The sequence below is a fragment of the Cladophialophora psammophila genome (genome assembly GCF_000585535.1).
Source record: "Cladophialophora psammophila CBS 110553 chromosome Unknown aczJe-supercont1.30, whole genome shotgun sequence".
NCBI classification, from domain to species: domain Eukaryota; kingdom Fungi; phylum Ascomycota; class Eurotiomycetes; order Chaetothyriales; family Herpotrichiellaceae; genus Cladophialophora; species Cladophialophora psammophila.
The window spans coordinates 106,648-134,366 of NW_006912951.1; the positions used below are offsets into that span (position 1 = coordinate 106,648).

Below are 27,719 nucleotides of genomic sequence, written 5' to 3' on the forward strand. Positions count from 1 at the left end.
TTTCAACAATCCGACTCTGCAATGCAATGCAATGCAATGCAATCCATCTTGTGCTGAACCCGCCCCCGAAAGATGGGGACTTGATTAGAATCAGATTCGCGTTCCGAGTTTGTCTTCGTTTTGGAACAGAAAGCTGGCTGCACGATGATGCAGTGTTGGAGCATACCCCCTGCATGGAGCATAGAGCATTGGAAATGGGCAACCCGGTTGCTTGGGTCAGAGGGGTTTGGACAAAGCTTGCTGACTGCGGCGTCGACGATGGTTGGTCGCCAGACGTGATTCTGAAACGACACGCAGAGCGAGCGGACCTGGCTCCACTAGACGGGTTGGACATGGTTGAAACGAAACGAGGATAGCGACAGGCATGGCATATGGGCGGGAGATGATCGAGGATAGAGACAAGGGAAAGAGGAAGAGGTTCAGTCAGGTGATGGACTCAGGCCACTTGATGGAAGGATCAGATAGAGATAGATCTTTTCCCCATCACATTTTGGACGAGTGAGGAGCGAGGGCGAAGGACCAAGAGAGAAGGACAAGTCGGTAGTTGGTGATAGTTGATCGTTAGTCGTACGCGGTGCGCAGAACGGAGGAGGCGAAGAAGGGTTACGATGTGATAATGATAATGTTGGTCATGGTGGTGCTTACTGTAGTAGTGGGTAATAGTGCTGCCTCCAAACAGTCCCTACCTAGGTAAGTACTCAGTAGGCATGGTAGGTGGGTAATAGGTGCCTCTACCTGCCTATCATTATTTCTTGTGGGATGTGTTGGGTGCTGAGTGACCTGACCTGCAAACCCCCCCCCCCTGCAGGGCTCTCTCCGTCCTTCCAGCCTCCTCCCTTTGCCTCGCATCCCTTTCCTATACGCCCCCCGATCTCCATTTCAGTGCCTATCCCATTCCCCCCTTGCTTCCATGCTCTTCTTTCACCCTTGTTCTCGCGTGAAGCCCTCAAGCCCTGAAGCCTCCCTCCCCACTGGCGCCACTTTCCTGCTCCCCTTCTTTCACCATCATTCAAGAAGTTCAAGTCTTGCTGTCGCAGAAACTCCGTCCTTTCATTCAACTTTCTTCTCCTTTTCGCCGTTCACCCAGCAACTGGCATTGCTGCTTTCCTTTCTCCCAAGCTGCGCTTTTGGGATACGTACACCTACACGCTCTTTTTGCACTCCGTATCTTCCGACCCATCTACTTTGTCTCCAGACTATTTGCAATCTATCGGTGGCATTCCGCTAATCTACAATTCACCACATTGTCAAGTTGACGGCCTCTTTCATTGGCACCTCAGTCAGTGACGGCATTGGCGCCGAGAAAATCCCACCCGCCCCCCAAGCAACCCAGCAACCCACCCCGGGCGCTTAACCCCTGGCCCTCGAACGCCCATTTCCAGGACCTAGCGGCAGGGCCGGCCCTCGCTGCCTCGGTGCAAGCTCCAGTACCAGCCTGTGGTTGCCATCGCTTCCCACCACCCCAGCAGACTCTGTGACCGCCGGCACACACCATTTCAATATCGTCTCAGGCACCGCCGTTTCTGTTGCAGATCTCGCTCCTTCTGTAAACACATTGCCTCCGTCATCTACCTGCACCTCACTGTCACCACCTTCTTGACGACGATTCTGACTGCGACGACCCTCTTCCCGGCGCCATGTCGCTCAAGCAGGTACGTGAAACCCCTTCAACTCCTCCTTCCCTGTACCTGACACCGCTGCAGGAAATAGAGACTTGGGTCGAAGCGCTTGGCCACTATGACAATCAAGAGTTCGAGGAAGCATTGCGGATTTTCGACGCAATTGCAGATACCTCCAAGATCCTGTTCAACTGCGGAGTCATCCATGCCACCATTGGCGAACATGAAAGAGCGGTGCGTTGGGTGTAAACAGACGAGCAGGACCAAACCAGCACTGATACAAGGCCTAGGTGGAATGTTACCAGCGCGCAATCAAGCTCGACCAGTACCTCGCCGTGGCCTACTTCCAACAAGGCGTCTCAAACTTCCTGGTCGGGGATTTCGAAGAAGCACTGGCAAATTTCAATGACACCCTGCTCTACTTGAGAGGCAATACATATATCGACTACGAGCAGCTGGGCCTGAAGTTCAAGCTTTACTCTTGTGAAGTTCTCTTCAACCGTGGCCTGTGCTACATGTACCTCCAGCAAGAGCAGGCCGGTCTGCAAGATTTCAATTTCGCTCAGAAGGAAAAGATGACTTCTGACCACGATGTAATTGACGATGCTATAAAGGATATGGCACAGGTGAGCATTAGGCCTCATGCAATAGAGTTGTGTTGCTGACGTGATTCAGGGCTATGTGGTGTTCAGCATGTGAGTCTCTTATTCCAATGAACAGCATCTGAGACAAATCATGCCTCTTATATGGTTTAGAGATCGATGGACTAACTTTTGGCGCTTATAGACCTGTCGGATGTGTTTATAGACCAAACGAAGCCAAAGTCAAGAACCTCAAAGCAAAAGACTACCTGGGCAAGGCTCGACTGATAGCCACATCGAATAGTGAGAACACCGGTACCGGATTCCAGGGTGTGGAGAGAAAACAGGCGGTAGCGGCTGAGATGTCAGCCAAGGATGACCGTCCTCCGGAAAATATCAGCTATGCGGCAACAAACCTGGTCCAGCGCAATCTGTCCAGTAGAGTGGTTCGAGACCAGAGCGCCCCTCCTGTTATGAACCGAACCGTGTTCCCGCCAACACCGCCACCGGAGAACGAGAAGCCCAGACTCAGTGGCAACGGTTCTTCGACGTTGCCTCTTCGGAGCAGTTCTATGCGTCAACCACGGAACATGTACTCCAGACCGGACATGGATCCTCCCAGACCCGGTATGATGAGTCGGGCCGCAACCTTCGACACCAGCGCGAACCAACCACCCAGCATAGGCAGGATGCCCCCTCCACAACGCGAGAATTCCTGGCCAGAGGAACCTTCTGTGGTGGAACGGCCACAGATGGAAAGATCGCGTTATGGCACCCAAAGGACCGCGTCTGAGCCCCGCGGTCCTTCTGTTCGACGGCAGATGCTTGACCGCTCGGCCTCGCAAAGAGCACCTGCACCATTGTTCCGAGAAACAACCCAATCTCGATACGAAGATCCCAGTGACACTGTGGATGATGTCTATCGTATGTATTCCAGCCCCCGAAGGCGTCAGCGACGCCCAGAACAAGAGCTCTACTTGAATGAAGAAGACGAATATATAGACGAGGAGGAAATGAGCGCTGAAGACATGACCGGATTCGAGCCCGTCCGCCGTGCACAGTCCCGGTCCGGGCGCAGCAGCAAGCGACCCGAAATGCGCAAGATTCGAGTCAAATGCCACTTTAATGATGACACGAGATACCTAATGATTGGCGCGGTGATCGACTTTGGTGACCTTGAAAGCAAAATACGTGAGAAGTTTGGGATCAAGGACCAATTGAAGATCAAGATGCAAGATGACGGTGATATGATCACTATGGGTGATCAAGATGATCTGGAGATGTTGTTGGCGAGTGTGCGCAACCAAGCCAGGAAAGAGAGGAATGAAATGGGCAAGATGGAGGTCTGGATTTCGTGACCTCGGGAGGAATCATGACACATCTGGATCTGGCTGCGAGGACCAAGCCACCCACAACCAAATACCGAAATCATACACCTGTCGTTACAGCGTCGGAGTTGGATAAGATGATCTCCCTCGCGGAATTGGGAACAATATTTGGATTGGGCGCCAGGGGGGGTTTACTACAAGTGCTATGAATGTGGCACTTTCACTTCCATGCCTCTATTTGCACACAGACATTTACACATTATCTAGGTATTCCCATATACATCTCACGAATAACGTCTGTGCTGAACACCAACCGATAGGTAGCTTGAAATCGTTACGCTATTGCTCTTGATCCTTTTCTTCGATTCTTGTGACTGATGTGACTTCCATGAGCTTCTCGAGGAGTGTTCGACAACGGCGCTATGGCCGGTCTATCCGATACAGCAACACAACAGGATACATGAACAAAGGACAGGCACCACTCCCTCTCAAAGGGTAAACCAACGTCATGGGCACTGATAACCGAAGGCTACGTTTAATCCATTTAAGAGTGAATGGGGTTTCGGTTCGCCCTACGTGGACGAGGTACGGAGTATCCTACCGGGGTTTATCTACTTGTGTATGTGTATGTACGTATATACTTGTCCCGTTTATTTCGCCCAAGCTCAGGGGGAGTATGGACGGAGGATACGGGATCAAGGATAGACTATGGACTTGTCCTCCAAGTGGAATTTCTCTCGCAGATGCTCGATGCTCGAATGCTCGATCCTATATCCTTTGTGGAGGGCTTAGACACGTCGCTGGCTGCTTCGCCTGGCTCGTCTCCTGGCCGAGCGCAATAGCTGAAGCCCTGTCACGCATCGCTGCTCGAGCTCCTACTTACGCTCCCTCTCGGTCCCAGCTCCGTTGTTCTGCGTGGTGCGGTAGTCGGAGTCCGGGGACTCTTCGAACACGAGCACATTGTGGCTTCTCATCGACTTGTGCGCCGAGTTGACCACGACCAGGGTGGCGGTGCGCTCCTTCAATCGGGACAGCATTCGCTCTATCGATTGCTGATCGTGTCCGAGCCACTTGTCGCCGCTGGTCAACTTATTTCCTCCCTTTCACACATTGACCGTTCTCACCGGGAAACCCCCGAGGTGGTATTTCAAGTGCTTCGATAGCCATTTTAGTCCGAGTTGTGGATTGTCCACGCGGTCTTGGACCAGCTTTCGTCACCCAACTCCATGGTAATCCTTACCCAGCTCGTAGGGTGGAGCATACGGCAACGTGACGCTGTTCTCCCAACCCCCCCCCCCTCGGCGGATCTTGGCAATATCAATTTATCAATATCATCGACTCCTTTTTCAACGCCGTTGCGTGCCACACTACCGAGTTACCTACATAATGCAATCGTTCAGCCATACCGTTCTGCGTCCTTCAGGTGAGACTTGGATGGATTTTGGAGAAATGCGGACTGTAACATCACCGGTTGTAGCCCTTCACTGTTCCATGCACTCGTTCCGAATCCCTCGATGGTCAAACTGGAATTTCCAACACCGCTGGCTCGTTTCCTGTCTACCCCCCCGAGGCATCCCAATATCATTTGGATGTCACACCCCACAGGACATGCGTTTCTTTCCTTGAACCAAAACCTGGCCTCTACTCCCCCCTTTCCAACAATCCCTAGTTCGCCCAGTCGGCTGAGCCGCTTCTCCAATCACGAGCCTACCTGCCCACGACGGTCGCCTTCATCCTCTCCAAAACCCACGCCTTGCTCACAATGACACCAGGGTATTCGACCTCGAACAGGATGCGGATACTCTCTGCGTCTTCACCGTTATGAGCCTGTTCGCGAATGAAGGCGTCATGCTTGGCAACCCAGTTTGCAGGTCGCTTTGCTGGTTGAGGTGGTGGTCGAGATGTCTGCTTGTTGGGGGATGAGGCTGTTGCTTTTGTACCCTTGTGGGACGAAGAGGTTGGAGAAGGCATCTTCATGGAATGCAAAGTCAAGTAATTTGGGATGATTGTCCCGAAGTTGAACTTTAATGCTGCTCGAAGTACCCAGGAAGGTTAGGTTGTTGCACTGCGTTCAGCACTGAGGGGGACAGGTAAACGTATTTTGGGTTGCGGTGGGCAAAGTCGTCGTATGCTGGCAAGGAGGCAGTCTCTGCTAAGCGAAGCAATCCTAGATAGGCGAAAACTGATGGCAAAGTTTCCTGTGGTGTCAAAGAATTATTTAGGAGGCTCACAAAAATCTGTCGTACCCTGATCGCAATCCGCGAGGATGGAATAAAGAACAGAGAGCGAAAGAATGTGATAATTATTGTTGAAGCAAGGGGGAGCACAACATGGAGGCTTTTGTACTTCCTCGATATCCTAGAATCATAAATCGTGATTGACAGAGGTGGAGATGTTGTTGTGCGTTCTCACCGTATGTGAGGAGGAAGTCGGGAAAGGAGTTGGCTCGTGAAATGTCAGTTGTAGGCAGCTCCAGACTACAGACAGATGAAGAAAGGAACGGATATGCTTGACAAAAACTGTGGACAGAATAAAAGCGCAACCAGTCATTCTCGAGATCTCCAGATCGGATGCAAAAGATCAACTTCCGCTCTTTTATTCCTCACCGTTACCCTTGAGGCTCTCTGCCAGCGGATTGACGAGCAAATGGTTCCGGAGGTCCAGACAGATGAGCGACTGCGTCCGGAAGGCTTCCACCTTGACAAATCGCAGGATGGATTCACCAATCACAATATCAGAGATATCAACAGTATAACGTCGAGCGGTTCCGGTCTGGGGATCGTCTGCCATGACATTTGGTGGTTGTCCACATCTTCGCCTGGGTTCTGGGTTATTCGAGAGCCAGGGGTTCTGGTTCAGGTCCCTCGACGTCAATTGATAAGAGTAAACATTTCCCAACCGGCAAGATTAGAATCGAAGAAACTAACAATCTTTTTCCGCTTGTGGAAGTCTCTTCATTAGCCTGAGAGTTCATGTTGTTCTTTCTGCATTTCCAAATCGTTGGACACCCCGGATGCCGTTCTCCGTTTCCCCGGTCATGTTGGTTGCCGATGATTCCTCAATAGCCTTCCGTTGTAGTTCACCATTATTTGCAACCTGCTGAAGATTCCGCTCGATATGCCGCTATACTTGAATGTCTTGTTTCGTTAGAAAAGTTTTTGTCATCCAATTATTGGTCGTTAGATACTATAAATATATATATGGCAAAAATGTCCGTCATATTGGTCATAGTGAGCTCTTTTATCAAAACACGCCAAATCCCCTAGCGAACCATGTGAAGGACAAGATGGTAATTGCTGATGTTGTGAGTATCACGCCTAATGCTTGTTTTTCGTGGATGGAGAATGCGCCATTGCAGGTTGCGCATTTGAACTCGTTCAGCGGAGTATACGCTTGCCTGGACCATCTTAGCATTCAACGCTCTAATGCAGGAGAGCCAGACTTACGGTGTGTACATCCCAAAAACATACTGCTCAAAAGCAGCCAAAAACCCAGCGCTGGGGACATCGGTGATATCTTGGGACGAATCGTGAATAATCAAGGTGTAACTGGCGACTGGAAAGGGGTTGGTGGCCGTTGCATACATCTCGCCAGTGTCCCAGGTAATAGCACCGGTTTCCTGCACTGACATGTTGGAAGAGATTGTATAGGTGGCTTGATTCAAGGCGCAGGAGGCCAATACGTCGATGGCGGATGGGGTTACCGACAGAGAAGTATAGTTCCAAGCGAACGTGACAAAGTCCCCGACCTTGTAGTATTGAGGACCATCGATTGCAGCGGGGGTGATGAGCGAGATACCGCCGGGAGGGAGGCGAGGGTCAATTAGAGTTGTTTTTGTGCTTTTTGTTGTAGTCGAGTTTAGAGACCCTGAGCCTGACACAGATGCCGACGCAGTTATCGTTGAGCCCGTTGAAGATGCAGATTGACTGGCAGATGTGCTTGAGGGGTTGCTTCCGGTTGAGGAGGCATTATTGCCATTTCCGTTCTGGTTCTGTCGAGGGACAATCAGAGCATCGACCTTGTTGTCAAGAAAATCGGGCCACGGCCAGGCCGAGGAACAAGCTGCAAAGAAGAGGACGAGGGAGGAGAGGATCGAAAAGAGGCCGGGGCCCTTCATTTCGGACGATGAGGGCAGCGGATTCGTAGGGCGTCGTAGGGATCGAATCAATCGAGCAAGGAGGATGGTTTTCTGGGCAAAGTCTTCGTTGCCACTGGTTTCAGGAACAGCATAGACAATACAGTAGTAGCGACTGAATAGAAGGACTGACAATTATAGCGAGAGTCGGGTCAGAAACAGACGACGGAGTGGTTCTGGGAGTGCAGAAAGGAGCGCAGGGCGATGAAAAAAGAGACGGCGAGGGTTGTCTCAGTCTCACCCTGGGCGACGGAAGCCGGGGAACCGCAAAACAGAGACACCAATAAGGCCTAGCTGCCACACTCGACCCCCAGCGAAGCCCGACAAAGCCCAGCAATCGGCACTGTCAAAGCCTAACTGAGCCACTTTCCGCCGGGGGATCTTGACCGTGTCTGGTTAGGGCGCTGTTCTTATTTTGGTGCGCCCCCACATCCAGCTTGCCAGCTCCTCGTCCACTTGGGTCGCGACTCGCGAGCCGCGAGCCTCATACCCAGTATCTGATATCACGTTACCCAGTACTGTATGTATTTCAGTCACCTCTCCACACCATCTGCCTTCTGCCATGAGAGACCAACGCAGCACAGTACAAGGACAATATTGGGGGATCTTCCGACATGAGCTGCTACTAAGCACACCACCGTCTGACTCCGAACAACATGCCCATATCCCGACCACCGCAGCGCTGGAGTTCCTGCCGATTGCGATGGAGCGAACAATCCCAGCAAGGGCCATAACAAGTACAGATGAGAGTCGTGAGCGTGTGTCACCTGCTTTCAAGGGAACGGGTGACCTAACAAGTAGGGGATATGCTGTAGCCGTAGCTGTGGGGGGGGGGGGGGGAACTCCCTTGTCAGATTGCGGCTACTTTTCTCCCGCTCAGTCTGAATCAGGTAGCTTCATCGAATGACCGCCTCCTTCCAGTCCATCAGACTGTTTTCTGTCTCTGGATCTTGTCTGCCTTTCATCCTCGTCTTTTGCTGCTGTTGCCGCAATCCCGCTAGCTGTTTCCGTCCTTTCGCTCGTTTCGTAACCGACTTATCCTGGATGCTCCCTTGCTCTTGCGCTTCAATTGCAGCAATCCGGCGCCTCAGAATGTCCAAATCCATCTTGAACTTCATGTTGGGGGTTTGGCCGTAGCTGTCGCGCTGTGCAGGTTCATTCTCCCTCAAATTAAACGTGGGTAAAATGCGCTGGTCCTTGATGGCTCCATCGACGGTTCGTTTTCTCTGCGGCTGTGTTTGTCTGGAACTGTCGCCTGTCGGCCAGATTGCAGCTGGCATTTCACTTGGGAGACTTGCGATTTTGAGGTTGCTGAAGCTCGCTGTCAGATGGTTCCGAGACTGTTGCTGCCCGTCTGTAGTGCTGCTTGATGGCCCAACATGTATTCTGTCCATTTTCCATGTCGAGAGATGGTTATCTTCTGAGCGGTTTGCTCGTCCCAGCGGCAGCTCATCTTCAGACATTGGTCCTCTTCGAACTCGGAACAGGTGTGCCCGTGGGAGGGTTTGGACATTGGCGCCGTCGCCTTGTGGAAGTCACCAAGGGCCAGTTAGGAAGCTGGGGGTCGTCATCTCTTCGTTAACAAGATGGGGCGACAGCACTGTGCGAGTAGCGTGCTGCATTCGTGTTTAATAGACCGTCTCCGTAGTAGTTGAAGTAGAGCTGAGGGAGGATATTGGGAGTAGTATTTCATTGCGCGGCAGGATCGAGGCCATTCACTAGCACGAGTCACTGGCTGAAGCATCCGCGCGGAGAGGACGCTTCATGGAAAGAAAGTCCCCACAGGGTGATCTACGGACAAGAGTTCGCAGGTTCAACACAGACCGGTCGAACGATGGATTTTTGATTCAATCCAAGAATTCCTTTCACACCTAGTAGTCAGACTGCGATTGAGACACTGCCCTCGCAGGAGTATGGCGCTCACACCACGACTATGTTGCATCGTACTTCTCCTCGAATGGCATGACTTCTCAGCAAAAGACTGAGGCCATGCGCAACAAAGGATCAGAAGTGTGCCGTGCTGTAATTGAGCGCAGCAAGAAGACATTCCTTTAACGCGGGAAAGGGCTTATTCCCAGCAAGACTGATAGTGGTTGTACGTCACGAGCAGAGCGGCTGTCAAGACACCTTTGAGCCCTTGACGACCAAGAGACGAGGTGATGGGCCGCGAAGAGCCAACCCGTGTATCCACGGCTAGAAAGAGTCACACGCAAACCCGATGGAGCGCCAAAAACTGAGGGTGCTGCTCTCCCTGTGTCAAGGGGTTCACCTGTCGAATCACGGGCAGTTTCAGCTTTTTGGTGTCGAAAAGTTTCCCGCACTTATCGCAGGGTCTCGCCGTTATGTCGTGGTACGAATAAATCATCTCCTAGAGAGGATCGTTAGCATGCTCAGATGGAGCGGTGACGTGATGGAATGCATACAAGGAGGGTTTCGAGCCGGTCTCTCTCTTTCGACTCTCGAATGCTTTGAAGAACGTCAGCGCCCATGTCGTATACACCAGATGCTGCTGCGCCAGACTTGTCAATGACGTCGTATGTTGTAACGCCTGAAGACTGTTTCTTCTCAACTCGAAAGTCAAAACGGGAGACACCGATGTCGATTGGCAAGAGGGATGCTTCCTCGGACACGTCTATCTTCAACTCCGGGTGCCTTGCGCGAAAGTCGTCCACAGTCTTCGCAATTTCGGCATCAGATTGGGGTTGAAAGTCATGGATAGCCTCTTTGTGAGTAGAAATGGATGTCTCCTCATTTGCGGCAGCGTCCCGGAGAAGACTGGCATAGTCGAATGCCCACGCGTCTCCACCCTGGGGCGAGTCATTGGCATTGACCGTCTGCCAGAGCTCGCGCACGTCGTCACTATGCCAGTCTTTCTTGAATCTCTCGAGGTCCCGACTGCCAGCCAGTGCTGCAGTCTGCAAATAGGCGGCGAGCCTTTCAGGCTCGTAGTCACCAGGGTTATCCAGAGCGACACGGGCTGGATTGATCAGCTTCTCGGGCAGTAAAGACCGAAGGTCACCAATCTCCAAGGAGGTCAGCATTGATTTTGAGGTCTCATTGGCCAAGGGGAAATGCCAAAGGAAAGGTAAATGCACTGACTTGGGTGTACATGTCTTGCAATTTCGCAAGTTGTTCGATGATTTTGCGGTCCTCCGGGTCCACCGGCCCTGACGAGTCTGGTTGCAACATCCCTGTGAGCGTTCCAGGTACGCAGTGACTGTTTCGAAGAAAGTGTTACATTTAGAGGACGATCGGTGTCTAGCAACAAAGGTACAAGCTGATGAAGCGATTCAGCCACAGATAATATGACTGTCAAGATGATGGCCCAAGTGACCGCAGCATGGATTCCAGACCCTACAGAGTGAAGGTGAGTCATGTGATGAGGCCAAGAGTGCCAATCTGGGCTAGGTCAAGAGGAGCTAGCGTGTTTTTGGTGTTGCCATTTCAGCGTGGAGCCGTCGGGCTATTTCCCCTTCTCCCCTACTCTGTTGCTTGTTTTTTTTTTTTTTTTTGTGTGTTTCCTTTTTCCACAGCATGGAGTAGAGTGCACGTACTATTGCTACCGCCTCAAACTGACCTGGTGGGAGCTCACATACGTCTGTCACATCCTCTCTTCACTTGTGTAAGCAGTGAGAGAATGTCACCACGGTCATAATACCATCCATCTATTGGTTGGCCAGCACGTCGTGATGGTCTCCACGAATCGGGGTGCCCTACAGACTTACCCCTGTCGACGAACGAGGTGAGCCAGGTTTCCCGGAATCAAGTATACCCAGGATTTTGGCAGGAGAAGGGAGCCCTACAGTGCCGTGCTCCCCGTTCGACAACCTGCATTTCCACGTGGAAATTTCGTCTGATCGCTCTGTTCCCGTTGTTGGGTCGGCAACAACGTGTCCGTGATCTTGACTCCTCGGAATGGTGAAGGTGTGAAGGAAAATGCATTTTCCCAATGTATACCCTCTGTGCGAGAGGTGCTCGCTCGTCTTTATCTCGTTGTTTGGCACATTTCATCCTTGATTCAGGAATTTCAAGGCTGTTTACTGTACGAGGTACGGTGACGTCAAATCTCCATAGTGCCAGGGGGTTGAAGTCGGTCTGAACGATCTGAATGTCTGGCATGCGGTCGTTCTCCCCGATATACATGGAGCAGGACCTTGTTCAGATCATAGGTATGCCTTGCTGGATTTCGGTAGTCGCTTGCATACCACATGCGCTGGGGCGAATGTGACTAAGCCCAGTCATATCTTATGCTCGTCAACGCGAGAGGTGCAAAAGGACGGTCTCTGGTGAAAGGGGGGCCAATAATACCGTCTTCTCGGATATTCGTACACAAGGGGCGTCGATCATGGGTATTCGTGGGGATGGCAAGAGTTTGAGGCTTACGTCAGGTTCAACCCTGTTCTGCCATGGCGACGAGCATCTTAACCTGTCCAAAGTCTATCGACGTTGGTGACGTTGAGCATGGCGCTTGTCCTTCTGCAGCTCGTTCAGACTTACCGCAACAAACATGGATACTGAGAGAGAGGACAAGAGAGTAAACATGTGCGCAATCGACCAGACTGGACAACCTCTCACCCTAGCGCCTGTCTACTATACGCGATACCACTCCCGAATGAGGGGCCGCATAGAGTGATCGGTGGCCGCAGATTGTCACAAGAGGCATCTCGGTTCAAAGCTATTCTCAAAACGGTGACAAGTACGACCACAGAGAGTATGCTCAGGCCATAATACGAAAAGCCTCGAACTGAGCATGAGTTTAAAGATCTACACAAGACGGTCTACCTGGTCTCGCGAGATACCTGTTTAGGTCATTACTGCGAGTCGATACATAGTCGTTCGTCATGACAAGGGACACATTGGTTATCAAGGCAGTTGCATTGCCTACAGTTGGGATTGACAATATGAATACCTGGAACAAGGACGTAGATGCTTGAATATGGACGTCGCGGCTGGCCTGAACAACGGGGGATAACCCATTCTTATGTACCCCGGACCATAGATGCGATATACCGAATTTGGTAGTCTGTCAATCGGGCAACGAACTTCTGGGACACAAACGTCGGCTTGCAACCGTCAAATACTACTTCGCCTCAGCTCCATGGGACAGTGTCACCGTCAACGCATCAGGAAACGCTGATCATCCACACCCACTGGCACTGCAGCCTGTCGATAAGCACGAAAGATGCAACACCCTGGAGGGCCAGGAGTGGTACCCAGTACAGTACATGTACATATTCGTCGCCAATCTGATTGGGATTTTATGGGGCGGTATCGATTTGCAATCCCCCCCAGATATTCCACCCTCAATCTGCCCAGCTCTCCGCTGACAAAAACTGTAATTTTGGTCCTTCTGCCGGTGACTCAGGAGCCCCCTCCCTCGGTTTCTGCCTAAGCTCAAAGAGATCATCTTGCGAGCGCGAGCTGACCGGATGAGTTTCGCAACAAGGACGATCACGGCGGAAACAAAGAGTCTGGGCGAGCTAACCATGTCTCCGAGCTCTTATGTTGTACACGGCGCAATTAAGTCCGAGTGACGCATCAACCGTCGGTCAAAAAAATGACTCGTACGTTTTGCAACTGGCTCAGCTCGCCGATCTACAAGGCTTGGGAGCGGGCTCAGGAACCCAGATTAGAATCTCGTCGGTTGGCGGGCTCCTGGGCATGCTCTACTGGCGACCGGCGCATGACAAAACATTGAACAAGGGGGGGACCACAGTGCCCACGGCCAGTCCAAATCAGCATGTTTTGTGCTCCTTTTCAGGGACTCCGACAGAATGGCAATACAATCCAGCCCTGGTGGGTAGGTACCCGAGCGCCTCCCCGCACAGCACTGTAACCTAGGGGTGTGCGTCAAGGGCATTTCTTTGTTTGCTGTTGCTACTTTCCTTTCTCCTTCACCAAACGATGGCCACGGGGCGAAAAAAGGGAGCCATCCGGGTTTGTTTTGAAACCAACGAGATGGCAACGGACATTGGCGGGCTCTCAGTTGCTCCCTGTCTGAAAAGCAAATCAGTGCCTAACCATACCCAGAAATTTTTCACCATTTGGGCTCTGGCTCACCGTGGTCATCCAGTCTCACCCCCAAGACGCCCCTAGTGCCCTCCCTAAACCACCCAAGACCACCCAAGACCACCCAGGGGGGCGGGGCCCTGGGACGGACAGGGCAGCGAGCGAGGGGTCCTTTGGGCCATGAAAAAATGGCAACAAAGACGAGAAAACCAAGAAGAGTGACAGACTAGCAAACGAGGGGGCTCCACCGCGTGTACTCGGTATCGGTATGCTGAATACGGGCTTGCGGTGAGATGATCAGCGAAGCAGCTGGCGCATCCGCCGGTATCACCGTCTGCATGCGTAACGGCCTACTGGTACGAGTTCGTTGCGACTGCTCAAGCACTTCTCCACCTCCTTTCATTTCCCTTTGTTCCTTTTCCGCCTTACCACCCAAGAGCCAGCATTACTCAGGTGATGGACTGGGGATCCGAGTGTGGCTCAATGCTCAATCCCTGGCCGCTTCGGCCGCTGGGACCCGCTTCCCAATCCCCCAGTATCCAGCGTCTGCCATCATCCCATGCAACTGTGCGGTTTGTTTCTAAGCGATCTGCTCTCTGGGTTCCCCTGGGTCCCATGGGTCCTGGGATCATGATGGGGGATGCTGTCAGCAATGAGACCGGGGTCGTTTCTAGCCCTACGAGGATTGCCTTTTCGCCCTAAGCCATGATGGTCTATGTACGAAGAGACAGGCAGGCAGGCGGTCCTACTATTCATATGCCCTTCTTCGCCCCATGGGTTGGGCTTTTCTGTGTTCGATGTTTTGAAACTTGCCAGCAAGCAGGACCATCCGCCGAGTGTCCTGAAACTCTACGACCCATGGGATCTGGTATCTCGCCGAGGAGCTCACCAGATATATATGTAACACGACCAGCACCAATACTCCAGCAGCAGCAGCACCGCCAGCACCGCCAGCACCGCCAGCACCACCACCACCCGTGTTCCCAAATTAACACGAAATCAGCAAGAGGAAGATAGTGCTTGCTGCAAGCCATGGCCGTTGAGACCCAGGACGCCATCTTCTCCATGACCCCCCCGCCCAGCGAATTCGACGAATTCGACAAAAGCGCCTTGCTGACTTGCTCACCTTCCCTCCCCGGCCTCTGCTACCCTTCGCCGGCTCCTTCGACTCGAGGCCATAATCCGTCCGTGTCATCAGAGTCGATATACATGCTTCCAAGCTTGTCCATGTCCGAGTCCCAAGGTCACGATCTGCACCAGATATCTTTCGACGATACCTCGTCTGATTCTGCCTCTTTCTTTCCCTTGCCGCCCGTCACTGATCCAACGTTGACTGCCGACTTCAACTCCACCACCACCACATCCTCATCAGCTGTCACCCCCAACACATACACTATGTATGAACAGAACCAGTGGTTCCCTTACTCCAATTACCCTCAGCCTACCCCGTTGCTGCCCTATGACCCAACCTCGTCGACACACTACCCGACCTTCAACCACCATCATCCATCCGCCCATGTCATTCCTCCAACCCCCCAGGACATTCAACCTACACACTTCGACTTCAGTCAGGCACCGACGTCGGGCATCTCGTCAACCCACCATCTGGCCGCCTCGCCAGTCTTCTCTCAACTCTCTCATCAGAGCTCTCAAAGTCACCGGGGTAGCGTATCATCGTTGTCCCGGTCATGCAGCCCCATCTCGTCGCTGAGCAGAGGTGGTCACTCCGACTCGCTTCGCCCAGCCCTGCGCTCGAACTCAACCTCGTCGAACGCTTCTCTTCACGCCTATGGAATCCCAGTGACCGAGCAACCGTCATTGCTTGCGGCATCTCTCCATCCCTCCTCGCCGTCCGCTCAGAACGGTGGTGTGGCTCAATCCTGGCGCTGTGCTTACCCAGGCTGCACGTCGCGCGCTACGTTCACACGAGGATGCGATCTACGGAAACACTACAACCGACACAGCAAGCATCTCTTCTGCCGAGTGGATGGTTGCCAACAGAGTGAAGCTGCTGCCGTCGCGCGCGCCAAATCTGCCGACCAGCCCCTCACGGGTGGGTTTTCCAGCAAGAAGGACCGCGCCCGCCACGAGGCCAAGCACAACCCAGGCATCAAGTGCGAGTGGCGTGGGCTGGAAGGCGAGGAGTGTGGTCGGGTCTTTTCCCGCATGGACAACATGAAGGACCACGTCCGACGCATCCACAACAAAGGCCAGCAACAGAACAACAGCGGCCAAGGATCAAGTCGTAAATGAATGCATTGATCTCATCTGACCCGATCCGATCCGATCCGATCCAAAGATCCAAAGGATCTTCCCTGTCGTGAACGCAGACGCAAGTTCCGCTCTTCATCTTACAGAGCATAGAGTTCCCCCTTCCTGGGACATCTGTGCTCAGTGAGCTACTGGCCCTTGCGAAAATCCTCAAATTGTCCTTCTCCAAGGGCAAAAACGGGAATTCACTCGGGAGGGGAAGGGAGAGAGACAAAGAAGAAGGAATAAGAGAAGGGAAAAAGGAGAAGAGAACTTCTGCCCGTGAAACGGGATCAGAAAAATCCCCCTTTGCCTCTAAATGAAACGATTTGCTACATCTGAAAACTTCCTCATCCCCTTCAAAAGTCTTGACGAATCTCCTTTCACGTCCTCGTTCTCATGGGGCTGCTGGGCAAAAGAGAGAAACCCAGTACTCACGCTCTGCCGATTCGGAAAGAGATTTCTCCATTTATCTAGGGTCGACTTACAGGAAGGGAGGCGCAACTCGCTTTTAGCTACCATGTTGTTACTTTTTTTTGCTTGGGAGGCACTGGTCCCTTCTTCATGTGTGCCCATATATCTCTGTTCGAACTGCGATGGGAAACGCGTATGACATGACGGGAAGGAAGGATGGACGAATTGGGTGGACATATTTTCGGCAGGCTGGGCTTTGCTGCCACATTATAATGCGTTATGGTTCCTATAGTTCAGGTTGATATGGGGTTAACTTCTATGTTCCCCTTTGCCTCCCCCCCTCCTCCCTCTCAAATACACACATACAGACTCAATTACGGTCTTTCAAACCCTCTCTTTTTTTGTGTTCTTTTCCACCTTTTTTTTTTCCCCTCTGTTTCTCTCTCATGTTCCTCCTCCCCCCTCCTCCTCACACGATGCACACTATGACAAGGGAATTGCTGCCATGCCGCCACGTCACGATGCCTCCATGTCGAAAGGACGTAAGGATGGGAGGAAGGGCAGGAAGGGAAGGAAGAGAAGGAAGAGGCAAAGAAGTCAATCCTGGATTGCTAGGCGTTGGCAAACAAATTACACCATAAACTAGGCACCTACTGTACCAATTGCACACTATCCCCCTGCATTGCACATATGTAACATGCCCACACGCGTGGCATTACATGGCATTGCATTGCATTCGGCCGATGAGACGAGGCGCCACAACCTTTCCGTCCGTTGTGGTTCCTGTTCCTGCTTGTTTGCTTACTGACAGGGTACAGCGTTTGTAGATTACCTACCTACCCTACCTACCTTGCCCAACTCGCGCGTCTTGCTCTGCCCTACGTGACCTACTCTAACATGCTCTACCTTTGGACATGACACACTATAGTCCGAAGCATTGTCCAAATCAGGCACAGAGGTAAAGGGGCGCTGGTACCTAGTATCTGTGCAGTCGTTGCGGACAAAAAGGGCGTTTTGGAATCAAACCAGAATCTGGCGGCGGTTTCCCGATGGGATCAGTCAATCAGATCGTTCAAGTCAACGCAGCATGACTACTCTACCAGCAACCTCGTCGCACACCCAGTCAAGTCCCGGACAGGACAGTACGCTGCACACCATTGCTTCCAGGAGCCATAACCGTATTACTCTGTATTCCTTACTCTTCTCGGACTGAACCGCCTCTCGTGCGTGCTTGGCGAGCAGGCCAGTCTGTTTGCTCCCTTCCCTGAAGGATCGTGCAGAGCACTGTAGTAAAGGGGCGGCCGAGGGGGGGGGGGGGGCAAAAGGTCCCATTTTGCTTCTCATTTTCGTTCGCACGGGGAAAATACGAAGCATTGCCTGTTGTCGTTTGGCGACATCTGACAGGTCGCAAACGGCATGTTGGAGGTTGCACAGCCAAATAGGCAGCACTAATCGATGTCCAATCCCCAGAAATATCCATCGAATTAGTATCCCTTTCCGGAACTAAGCATGGCCACTATTTTCAAAGCAAAGCACGCGCTCGTCGTAAGCACAGCCTCGCAGGATGGTGACTGGAATATGTAAGGAAGTAAAGCAGCGGCACCAGCGCCGACCACCAGGTGGACAGGTGCCTCAGTGGCTTTTCCAACACTAGCCCTACCTAGATTACGGCCGGTGGGAATGCTTGTCGACGCTGCGAGATGGAGATGCGAAAGCAACGTCGTGCAGCCAAGCAACGAAGGAACACAGGCGTAAAGTATGACCACATGCGTCTGCCACGCACTGTGCACACCGGCTAGGATACAGCCAGCTTAGTTTCTGCAAGCTCAGTAGTTTGATTGGGAACTGGGTCTTCGAGCGCCTCTTGGAAAAGGATTACGCCCGTGCTGCATTCAGCCCTGCTGCAAGGCACGCGTAGCGAAGGACTGTAGGACGAGTTGATCGACTGCCTCCCTCGAAAGTCGCCGGACTGCCCGTAATGATCATTCGAACGCAACTCGGAGAGATTTCTGTTTCCTTTAGGGTGCCTTCCTGAGCGGGACAAGGAGTCAGTTCGTCACCGGCGCAGACGTCCTTTCAGCTGCAGGTTCCACATGCTAGCTCCCATGATATGCTGGAAATTTGAAACGTAGTACCAGTAGCCAGTACTGCACAACTGGCAAACAAGTCTCAAACAAGAGCCCCTTTAGGAGCCTGGTAACATGCCACCCCATGGAACGAAATCGTCCGAGATACAGTACCTCTCCAAAGGGCCTGTATTCGCTTCGTCGAATGGTTGAAACCGCCCAGCCTGGCACGCTTTGGCAACCGTGGGGGCCAAATTTGCGAAATATGCTATCGCCACTCCTGATTTGAGTTCGCTCCCATACCTAACTATCCCATCTCTGGCCGTCGGAATACGGAAGCTTTCATAAGCAGGAGTTGCGGTAGACCGTACGCACCTAGCCCGATAAGTCGTAGATTGCGAGCAGTGGGCCACGGTGGGCCAGGGGATCTGACTAGGGTGTTTAAGCAAGCGCCCATGATCAAAGGCTGCCGCAGCTCTGGTATGGCCGAGGTCCACCTCACACGGCACAAATCCTTGCCCGTGTTCCATTCTCTGGAACCTCAACTGCGGTGACGACGCTTCGGTCTTGACCGTAACTTGAGCTCGAATACGATCGGCAGACAGCACATTGCAGCATCAATCTGCGCTGATCCCCTCATGGTGGGCGGGGACTCTGCAGCATGTAGCGTTATCCGCGGACCAGGACTCGATTTTGTTTGTTTGTTGCCTGGATAGTCGGTTGAACAACATGCAACCATCACCAGCCCACGGGGGGTGCTACTCCTGGACTTTCATCCATCAGCCCTGTGCGGAGGTTCTCGCCGCATGGGCCTTCTGGAGCCCCATCCTCGTCGACTGGCTTTTTCTGCACCCTCGTAAGTAGTTCCCAGCCTAGAGCCGATTGGGCTCCTGACTAAGCTAGTCAGCACGATCGTCCCATGGCGCCTTTTGCTATTGAGAATCACTAGCCGGAGATAGAGGTTCTGCTTCTTCTCCGGAGCCCAGGGTGAGAGCAAACTTGTCTCGTCTGACCTTACTCCGTCTAGACCCCAACGAGGGGACAGCAAATAACATCACGCTTGCGGAATTCGTTCCCCTTCCGGATACAAATGCCTGCTGAATTGCACATCTCACGAGTTTGTGCAACCGGTGTGCCAGGGTCAAAGCAAGTGAGTTTCAAATAGGGTCCTGTAGTTGCCCGCAACCGACGACTCTGCGCAATCGTTTTCCGAAGCTTGGACGCTGGTGGGAGTTGTACAAGCCCCGTGCCACAGAAGGACAAGGCGGGGATAAGGAGAGACGTTACATCGCTATTACCATCATCATCATCACCATCGTCCATGATGGGTTTGGGCAGCCAAAAGGACAATTCGACTGGAGATTTCGGACGAATCGTGGACGCTAGCAAACTTGGCCACAACGCGATTGTTCAGCCCAGTCCAGCCGAGTTCAGTCTTGGTCCGAACGAGCATTTCGAGTCATCTCCTCATCGATTATTGTGTTGGTTGTCAGAACCTTCGACGATATGATAGGCTAATCATTCGCTGACAAGAACATGATGGGCCCCATCAGGTGAGGGCCTTTGGTGGATGGGAGATTTCCATTTGAAATCAACTTGAATGGGCACACAAGTAATTCCGCAGTTAACGCGGGTGCACTGGGTATTTTTCCGACTGTGCCCACCTGCTTCTCATCTGGTGATGGGAGCCAGGATTTACCGGCGACGATAGCGTGTACCTTCTTTTGGTGCAAATGTCTAGAAACCTGCAAAAAAGGGTCCTAAACTGCTCGGGTTCAGTTTCATCCCGGCGCCACAATGCAAGCCAGCCGTTTTGGGTACAGGCTTGCTGAACCATGATTTGATCGCATTTTAGCCCTTGCTTTGTGTGGCTGGACTCGGAGAAAGTTGATCCCTTCCGCCCCCAAATCGCCTCACTTGAAAAGTTGCCTGCCTACCTACCCAGTACCCATGAGAGCAAAGGGCGGAGCCGAGGAGGGCAATAATGCCGTGAACCCGCGTGTCCCCAGCGCTCGTCGGCTCGAAAATATGCGAGAGAGTGCCAAGTTGGTGCGAGACCGAGACCGAGCCCGAGCTCGACAGTCGAACACTGCAGAACTTTCCGTTAAAACTCCCACCATGGCGCACCACTTTTCCTGGTCGGGCCAGATCGAACATCTGTCCGCCTCCAAAGCTCCTCAAACGCACACCCGCGCCGGGAGAAGATTAAGCCTTATGGCTCATGGAGATGCCCACTCTGCTAGAAGACTCGAGAGTCAGTCGGTAAGAGACTGACGACAAATCTCACACACCAGAGTTGGATCTCAGCTGGTGGTGAGGCCTTGTGAAGTGATGGGAGCTGACATCCTGCGCCGTGTCAGGGCAAGCGACCAGCCCTCGCGAAGGGTGAAGGTCTTTCCAAGCATGGAGACTTCATTACCAGGGGCCTCTTTGCCATCGTTCTCGACTTCTTCCGGAATTATCGATGTTGTTGCTGATTTGATTAGATGGGCCCATCATACATAGCATGACGGTCATCAACTCGCAGAGCACTGGAATTTACCGGCGGCCTGGGTGACTTTCGTCAGGAGAACGCCAGCTTGCCGGTGAGCACTACGCGTACTGCTCCCCCCCCCCTCCGACAACACCGACCGAGCGGACGCGCTGCGGAGCTGCGTGGCGACAGTACTGTACCTATGGTAGAGGATGAATAGACGGGTTCCACGGTCTTCGCTCGCGTGTCTCGCTTGCTTATGGTACCGAGTTTGGGCTTGTACTTTGTAACAAGTTGCCGAGAAGGGCAACGGGGACAAGGGAAGGTCTTCGCCGACTCGCTGACGACGTCGGCCAGGTGTGATGACATGCAAGGCAAAGTAAATTGAGACAATGGTCGAGGCCCAGGATTCGCTGATTGCGGGATAACAGTCTCCACGTCCTATTTTTCTTTTTCTTTTTAAGGTCCCTTGTTCAGGCTATTTTATCTGGTTTATCCCCCCTTTGGGTGTGGCCTCTCTCTTTTTGGAATCCTGCTCGCTTACCGCATGCAGGTGCTTTTTTCATTCCCCCTTCGAGTTCCGAGTTCGAGCGAGCAGGGGGCGTAGAGGGCGTAAAGGGCGTATTGGGCGGTGGTGGGGTCGACTGGTTACAATGTCAGCATGAATCCTGCCTGACCTTTTGGAAAGATACCCCGGACGGCTAAGTAATCAGCAAGTAATCAGTGGAGCGGTGGAATACAAAGGGTTACTTAAGATGGAAGAAGCCGACGGCAAAGGAAGGTGGGTATGTGACCCATGGTGAGGAAGCAGGCCACGGCGCCGGAAGAAAGCCGTCCTCTCTGCGGTCGCAGCTGGTGCTGGCGATGAGGGTGACAGCGAGCAAGGAAGGATGAAGCGGTGTTCGTGGTTGATATTTACTAGTGAGTAAGGTCACTGCTGCTACTCCAAGACGATTCTGGCGCCGTTTCTATTATAGCTTCGCTTTCCCCTCCGATGCCTCTTTGAGCTTCTCTACCAAGCCATACGCCCACTCACCGTACGCAGGCATTTGCGCCCCGTAATTTTTCGCAGTCATGCCGCTGGCTTGCCGTCGGGCGTACCTGGCTGCAATACCCTGCATGATGATTGCGCCTCTGAATCCTCCAAAAGCATTGCCCCAAGCCAGCTCGTTCGCCGGGTCATAGCCAGAAGCTTCAGCGTACCATCGCACAACCTCATCTAGTGTGGGAAGCCCAGGAGTCACCCCATCCTTGAAGGCTTCCGTTTCGCCTTGGGCGTGAGCGGTTCCCAGATTCCGTCCTACCCAGCTCCAGGGCGCCGTGAGATTTACAAGATCCGAGAGGGGGTGGCCAATGGTGGCCATCTCCCAGTCCAATATGCCGATGACTCGAGGCTCCGTCTTATGAAATACCAGATTGTCGATCTTGTAGTCTCCGTGGATCAGCGTGACACGGTCCTTGGGCTGGGTCGACTTTTGCTTGAAGAATGTGACCATGTCATTGAAATGGGGTATCTCTCCCACGGGCTTCTTCGTGTCAACATCCACCGCTTCCGCCTGCACCTTGGACAGTGTCCCAAATGTCTTCAGCTGGCGGTCGTAGAAGTTTCCGTGACGGCCAAAATCCGAGAGTCCAACTTTTTTGAAGTCTACCCGATGGAATTTTGCCAGAGTCCGTATTGCATCATGCCACCTGCGCAGAATTAGCATTTGGGACTGTCTCTCCACACGGCCGGGCTTCCACCTACATTTCCCTTCGCTCTTCGGGACTGAAACCAGGAAAGTGTGGCTCGGTCACCATGCGCCCATCCAGGAACTCCATGATATAAAATGCCGTGCCGATCACATTGTCGTCTTGACACAAGCAGTATACTTTTGGCACGGGCACATCCGTCTGGCCCAGGGCGTTGATGATCTTGTACTCTCGGTCGACTTGATGGGCAGTTTTGGAGAGCAACTGGCCGGGAGGCCGCTTGCGCATCACATACTTCGCCCCCGTTGCGTCTGTGATCTGGTATGTAGGATTCGATTGGCCAAACCCGAACTTGGAAAAGAGTGTTAATACTATCGACAACGCCAACTTGCGTTAAATTGGGGAGGGGCCTATGTACCTGCCTCAGCCCGAGCGGTGTCTTGATCTCGGGGACATTGCTGTCGATGTAGCGCTCCAGAGAGGCGAGGTCAATGGGCTGTCGTACTGGCCCTGCCATGGCTGTTTGGCTGCTCGTCAAGCGAGAGAAACAGAGGCCACGCTAGAGCTCAGCACCGAAACGCAGCGGATGGTCAGCGCTTTTTCACATCGCTAGGTAATCGCCAACGAGACCGAGGCGATTCCTTAACCTCGGTTTGCGCAAGACCAGCTGCCGGATGTACTACGGGTGGCCACAAGGATCGCACGCCCCAACGTAGCCCTTATCGTAGACTTATTACGGCGCATCACCACGCGCATTGCCGTAGCAATGTCGATTACCCGAAGCGCAAAACGCGCTCCTCACGCGTCGAGGGGTTTCACCTCCTACCTCCCAATTAACTTCCATCCGTAAACATCCCGCATGAACAATGACGAGAGCATCGACTCCTCCACCCCCAGAAAACAAGAGCGCAGACCGCTTGCCTCCTTCGCTGCCCAACTCTCCATTACCCAAACGTCTCAAGTCTGACACTCCATTCAAGATGTCTCCAACCGCCGACTCGACGACGACGACTACGACGACGACGACAACCACCACCGCGGTCCCCAAACTGTCATCAACATTCCAACCGCCCCTTTTGATCAAGAAGCTCTCTGCCGATGCTTCGACCCCGACCCGAGGCTCGGCCTCTGCCGCAGGCTACGACCTGTACGCCGCCAAACCCATCACGATTCCCTCGCGAGGCAAGGCTCTCGTCTCCACGGATCTGTCGATCGCCACGCCGGAAGGAACGTACGGCCGCATAGCGCCTCGATCGGGCCTCGCTGCGAAGCACTTTATCGACACGGGAGCCGGCGTCATTGACGCGGACTACAGAGGGGAGGTCAAGGTCCTGCTGTTCAACCACAGCGAGGTCGACTTCGAGGTGAAGAAGGGCGACCGCATTGCTCAGTTGGTCTTGGAGCGGATATACACGCCTGACATTGTCGAGGTCAATGATCTGGAGGAGAGCGTCCGAGGAGCAGGCGGGTTTGGAAGCACGGGCTGAGCCAAATCCAGACCGGATTGCAACACGCCGGGTTATGTCATTTTTGGGGCGCCTAGGGGCAGGTCAAGGTCAATAGAGCGGACGATAAGGCGTCAGGATATCATGTGCCATGTGTATCTCCTTGATACAAGAAAAGGATAGACCGCTCAGAACATGGGGGAAAGCTCAGTGCGGAAAACGCAATTTGTCTCTGGGTATCAACTGCAGGCCCTTTTTCAGACTTCTAGGCTTTGTTTACAGCTCCATTGCTTCAGCCTTGTACCGGTCCTCTGGGTGGACCAAGTCCTTTGCATTCCTGACCACTCTCACCTCGGCGGCCTTGTTCTCGGCTAAAAACCTCCTCTTGTCCTCACCCACTGTTTCCCCTTCCCCTTCCACGCCTCCCACGCTGGCGCCTGGACTTCTGCCGAACAGGGTCATTTCCTCATTCCTGGCCGCCATGGTCTTCTCCAAGACCATGTGCATACTGTTCAAGACCTTCTCCGTGGCCCTCGCGAGGGGCAGGTCAGTGGCTTCGACGGCGTCATCGGGCATCCACGAGGGCCTGTCTAGCAGGTTCATCTGCGCGCACGCCTCGCGCAGCCTCGCGACCATCAGGGCCGCAAACATGTCCCCCGTCCCACTGAAATAGCAATCCAGCATTGGCACCTCGACCTTGAACAGCCTCGCACTGCCGTCTTGCCTTTTACTGCTCCCGACGACAGTCAAGGTCCCTCTCTCCTCGGTTCCCTCCGCCTTGCCTTCGTCAGTGACCGGTCCTGCGGAATTACCGACTCGCACACTTGTCACCACCACGTGCCGCGTCCCATACACAGCATGCAGCGTCCTCACGGCGTTGGCTAGTCCGCTCAAGCTCGAAATGGAAACGCCGCTTAAAAGTTCAGCCTCAAATTGATTCGGAAGAATCAAGTCGGCCTCTTTAATGAGCTGCTTATACGCAGGGACAATGTCCTCGCTGACGTATAGTCGGCCCTGATCTCCCATCACCGGGTCCAAGACCCAGAAGAATCCTCCGGGATGAACGGCGGAGCGGTACTTCAGGTCTCGGGCAATGGTGCCGATGGTCTCGACGACATCGGCCGACGGTGAGTAACCCGATAACAGGACGTCAAAATCCGTCAGGTAGGATTGGCGGAGGCCGTCATAGAGCTCGCGGATCTCGGTGGCGGGAGTTCTCCGACCCTTGAATTGGCGGTATCCTGTATGATTGCCTTTGAAGGGGCGGGAAGAAGGATTGTGGTCAGACAACGAGTCATGTTACAGAAAAGGCAGATTTATGAGGCGGACAGAGAAGGAAGGGGTGTGCTGAGCGAGGCCTTGTTTGGCAGCATCTGATATCAGATCTCGAGCAGACGTGGGCGGCTTATTGCACAGCCTGAGAACCCACCGTAGATGTAGCCCATGCTAGGATGACAAGGAAAAGGAAGAGAAAAAGTAACTCACTGAAATGGACAGTATTGATGGCTCCAACGTCACATCCAAGCACCTGCATCACAAACGTGGCCATCGTATTACCGACATAGCTGAAGGGATGAACAACCCAATAGACTGTCAGTCACCGACTTTCGCGTAGAGACACACGAGCGCCCGACTGAGTGGCATAATCATCGTCGTCGTCGTCACCATCGTAACCCCGATGGTTGCCGCGACAATCGGGGCCCACGTGCGCCGTAGAAGGTAAGGCAGGGCGGAAAGAGAAAATTTCTTCGTGCAGACGCAACTCACCCATAGACCACCTTGCCCATTTGTCGCGTCAGCCCTATCTATCCGTGCCACCCGAGAGTTTCAAGAGGCTAGCCGGCCAGATCTCTCCCTCCCTCGATCGAAGAGGAGGGGGGAAGAGGGAGGGGAGAGGGGGGGGGGGTTAGGATATGACAATGGAGGCAACGTACATGGCTCGCTATGGCCAGGACTTTTGTTTCTGGTATTGACACTTCACGGAACCTCATTTCATCTGGCTCGATGGTGGTACAGGGGAAATGGAGATCTCAGGAGAAAGAACAGAGTTTGCTAGGCGAGCACAATGCCAAAAGTGCACTTGGTGTCAATAAAATGGCCAATTTTTGTGTCTATTCTAGAAGGACTAGAGGCGATAGGAGTAAAAGGTGGCCACAAGGCGTCTGTGGGTGAGTATCAGAATAATTTTCTGAGGCTAGTATGACGACAAGTCTCCAAACCCGGCGACAGCCTCGCCTCTCGCCCGATAAGCGCAAGGCTGAGCGACCCCGACTTTTGCTCGGGTTGGGTCCCGCACACAAAACACCGCTTTACAGACATCAAGCCCGAAAATTGCCCGCACCCATCATCATCGTCTTCATCTTCACCAATACCGGCCAGTTCATCGAACATCCTGCTCGTAAATCAATTCAAACACAGAGGGTGATTGTCATTGATCATCTGCGGAATCCGCAACAACCACCATTGATCGCATCACATCATCGTAAATCTGTGGGCTCCAGGCTAGTATTTGCCATCGTCGGCTCCCGTTTTGCTTGTTCACTCATCATCACCAATCTGTAATTCACCCAGGTCAACGTCTCGGATATCACGCCGGATTTTGCCGCAGAACATACCTTGGGGGCTAGATAGAAACGCAAATAGCTGCTTCCCGACAAGTTGTATTCCACCAGAAGAGGCACTTCCTGGGAGAGGCAGAGTTTGACCTTCGTAGAGAGGCTACTTGCTTTGCAGAAATTGACAAGGTATTTGAGCGAAAATGTCAGAGAGACAGGTTCACTTAGAGCGATCTTGACTTCTTGGTCCGGCTTGTCCACGGATGAATTCTGTCGAATGGTGACGCTGCCGCTTCCAATGTCGCCTTGACACGAAAAGCGAACGCCATCCTTGCTTGCCTCGATAGACACTAGAAGACGTCAGTGTGTGCTGTTTCTACCGCGCGCTCTATTTTTGTTGCCATTCTCACGCACCTGATTCTGACATTGCAATCAAGTCGCGGCAAATGCGCTGAAACTCAGCACTGGGCATCTCAATTGTGGCCGAGTACTCCGTGTCAGGGATTCCCAGATGCTCTTGGTCAATATCCATCAGCTTAATATCGTATTCACTGATACGATCCGTGTCGCTGCTCTCAAAGACGAGATTGACGACGTCCGGAGAGTCTTCAGCCTTGATGGTGAGAATGTCTTCGTTCTGTGCTGCGCGGATGACTTTGGTAAGGGAATTGAGGTTGATGCCAAGGGCAATGTTGCGGTCGCATCGGTAGGGAGAGAACATTTCTGCTTTGAGCATCATGGAAACGAGGGCAACGTGAGAGTTGTCCATGGCTTGCAGGGCGATCCCGGAGTCATTGCAGTCGAAGTTGCAGTCTTGGACGAGGTCTTTGATAGCGTCCACAACCTGCAAAGCTTTTAGATACTGGTCTGGAAACAGAGGTTGGAAAAGTACCTTCTTCAGCATCGCTGCCTGTTCAAGACGTGCTTCCAACACTGCGGGGGCGTTAGTCTCGTTCCCTGTGTGATGTCCATGGTCCTCACTCTTTGCAATTGGTTGTGCTTTACCCTTCCGGTCAAGATGGAATTGACGATGATCAGTAAATCGGTTTCTCGGGTAGACTTGAAGGCTAGACAATGCAACAGATCAAAAACACTAGCAAGGAACAGGTCAATCTGAATTTCGATATGGCAAGACACGGGTCGCGAGGCGCG

The 27,719-nt window shown here is 52.9% G+C and overlaps 10 protein-coding genes across 10 annotated transcripts; 3 read left to right on the forward strand and 7 right to left on the reverse strand.

The window, feature by feature from the left end:
- Positions 1 to 1,637: 1,637 nt before the first annotated feature.
- On the forward strand, positions 1,638 to 3,558 carry A1O5_11979 (oxidoreductase; the record flags this gene model as incomplete). The annotated part of the gene is made up of 4 exons (XM_007752548.1): positions 1,638 to 1,853; positions 1,910 to 2,245; positions 2,295 to 2,314; positions 2,406 to 3,558. 4 exons carry the CDS (start codon positions 1,638 to 1,640, stop codon positions 3,556 to 3,558), a joined length of 1,725 nt encoding a protein of 574 aa, XP_007750738.1.
- A 1,677-nt stretch (positions 3,559 to 5,235) lies between these two features.
- A1O5_11980 (uncharacterized protein) lies at positions 5,236 to 5,499 on the reverse strand (the record flags this gene model as incomplete). The annotated part of the gene is made up of 1 exon (XM_007752549.1): positions 5,236 to 5,499. The coding sequence occupies one exon, from the start codon at positions 5,497 to 5,499 to the stop codon at positions 5,236 to 5,238; it is 264 nt and encodes an 87-aa protein (XP_007750739.1).
- Positions 5,500 to 6,771: 1,272 nt separating this feature from the next.
- A1O5_11981 (uncharacterized protein) lies at positions 6,772 to 7,645 on the reverse strand (the record flags this gene model as incomplete). The annotated part of the gene is made up of 2 exons (XM_007752550.1): positions 6,772 to 6,925; positions 6,975 to 7,645. 2 exons carry the CDS (start codon positions 7,643 to 7,645, stop codon positions 6,772 to 6,774), a joined length of 825 nt encoding a protein of 274 aa, XP_007750740.1.
- A 914-nt stretch (positions 7,646 to 8,559) lies between these two features.
- A1O5_11982 (uncharacterized protein) lies at positions 8,560 to 9,126 on the reverse strand (the record flags this gene model as incomplete). Its single annotated transcript, XM_007752551.1, has 1 exon — positions 8,560 to 9,126. One exon carries the CDS (start codon positions 9,124 to 9,126, stop codon positions 8,560 to 8,562), a length of 567 nt encoding a protein of 188 aa, XP_007750741.1.
- Positions 9,127 to 9,866: 740 nt separating this feature from the next.
- Positions 9,867 to 10,852, reverse strand: A1O5_11983 (uncharacterized protein; the record flags this gene model as incomplete). The annotated part of the gene is made up of 3 exons (XM_007752552.1): positions 9,867 to 10,031; positions 10,087 to 10,686; positions 10,763 to 10,852. The coding sequence occupies 3 exons, from the start codon at positions 10,850 to 10,852 to the stop codon at positions 9,867 to 9,869; spliced, it is 855 nt and encodes a 284-aa protein (XP_007750742.1).
- A 3,852-nt stretch (positions 10,853 to 14,704) lies between these two features.
- A1O5_11984 (uncharacterized protein) lies at positions 14,705 to 15,925 on the forward strand (the record flags this gene model as incomplete). The annotated part of the gene is made up of 1 exon (XM_007752553.1): positions 14,705 to 15,925. One exon carries the CDS (start codon positions 14,705 to 14,707, stop codon positions 15,923 to 15,925), a length of 1,221 nt encoding a protein of 406 aa, XP_007750743.1.
- A 5,921-nt stretch (positions 15,926 to 21,846) lies between these two features.
- Positions 21,847 to 23,084, reverse strand: A1O5_11985 (aminoglycoside phosphotransferase; the record flags this gene model as incomplete). The annotated part of the gene is made up of 3 exons (XM_007752554.1): positions 21,847 to 22,567; positions 22,623 to 22,918; positions 22,986 to 23,084. The coding sequence occupies 3 exons, from the start codon at positions 23,082 to 23,084 to the stop codon at positions 21,847 to 21,849; spliced, it is 1,116 nt and encodes a 371-aa protein (XP_007750744.1).
- Positions 23,085 to 23,433: 349 nt separating this feature from the next.
- A1O5_11986 (dUTP pyrophosphatase) lies at positions 23,434 to 24,054 on the forward strand (the record flags this gene model as incomplete). The annotated part of the gene is made up of 1 exon (XM_007752555.1): positions 23,434 to 24,054. The coding sequence occupies one exon, from the start codon at positions 23,434 to 23,436 to the stop codon at positions 24,052 to 24,054; it is 621 nt and encodes a 206-aa protein (XP_007750745.1).
- A 234-nt stretch (positions 24,055 to 24,288) lies between these two features.
- On the reverse strand, positions 24,289 to 25,457 carry A1O5_11987 (pyridoxine kinase; the record flags this gene model as incomplete). Its single annotated transcript, XM_007752556.1, has 2 exons — positions 24,289 to 25,265; positions 25,442 to 25,457. The coding sequence occupies 2 exons, from the start codon at positions 25,455 to 25,457 to the stop codon at positions 24,289 to 24,291; spliced, it is 993 nt and encodes a 330-aa protein (XP_007750746.1).
- Positions 25,458 to 26,550: 1,093 nt separating this feature from the next.
- On the reverse strand, positions 26,551 to 27,471 carry A1O5_11988 (proliferating cell nuclear antigen; the record flags this gene model as incomplete). Its single annotated transcript, XM_007752557.1, has 3 exons — positions 26,551 to 26,568; positions 26,628 to 26,917; positions 26,982 to 27,471. The coding sequence occupies 3 exons, from the start codon at positions 27,469 to 27,471 to the stop codon at positions 26,551 to 26,553; spliced, it is 798 nt and encodes a 265-aa protein (XP_007750747.1).
- Between the last annotated feature and the right edge of the window lie 248 nt (positions 27,472 to 27,719).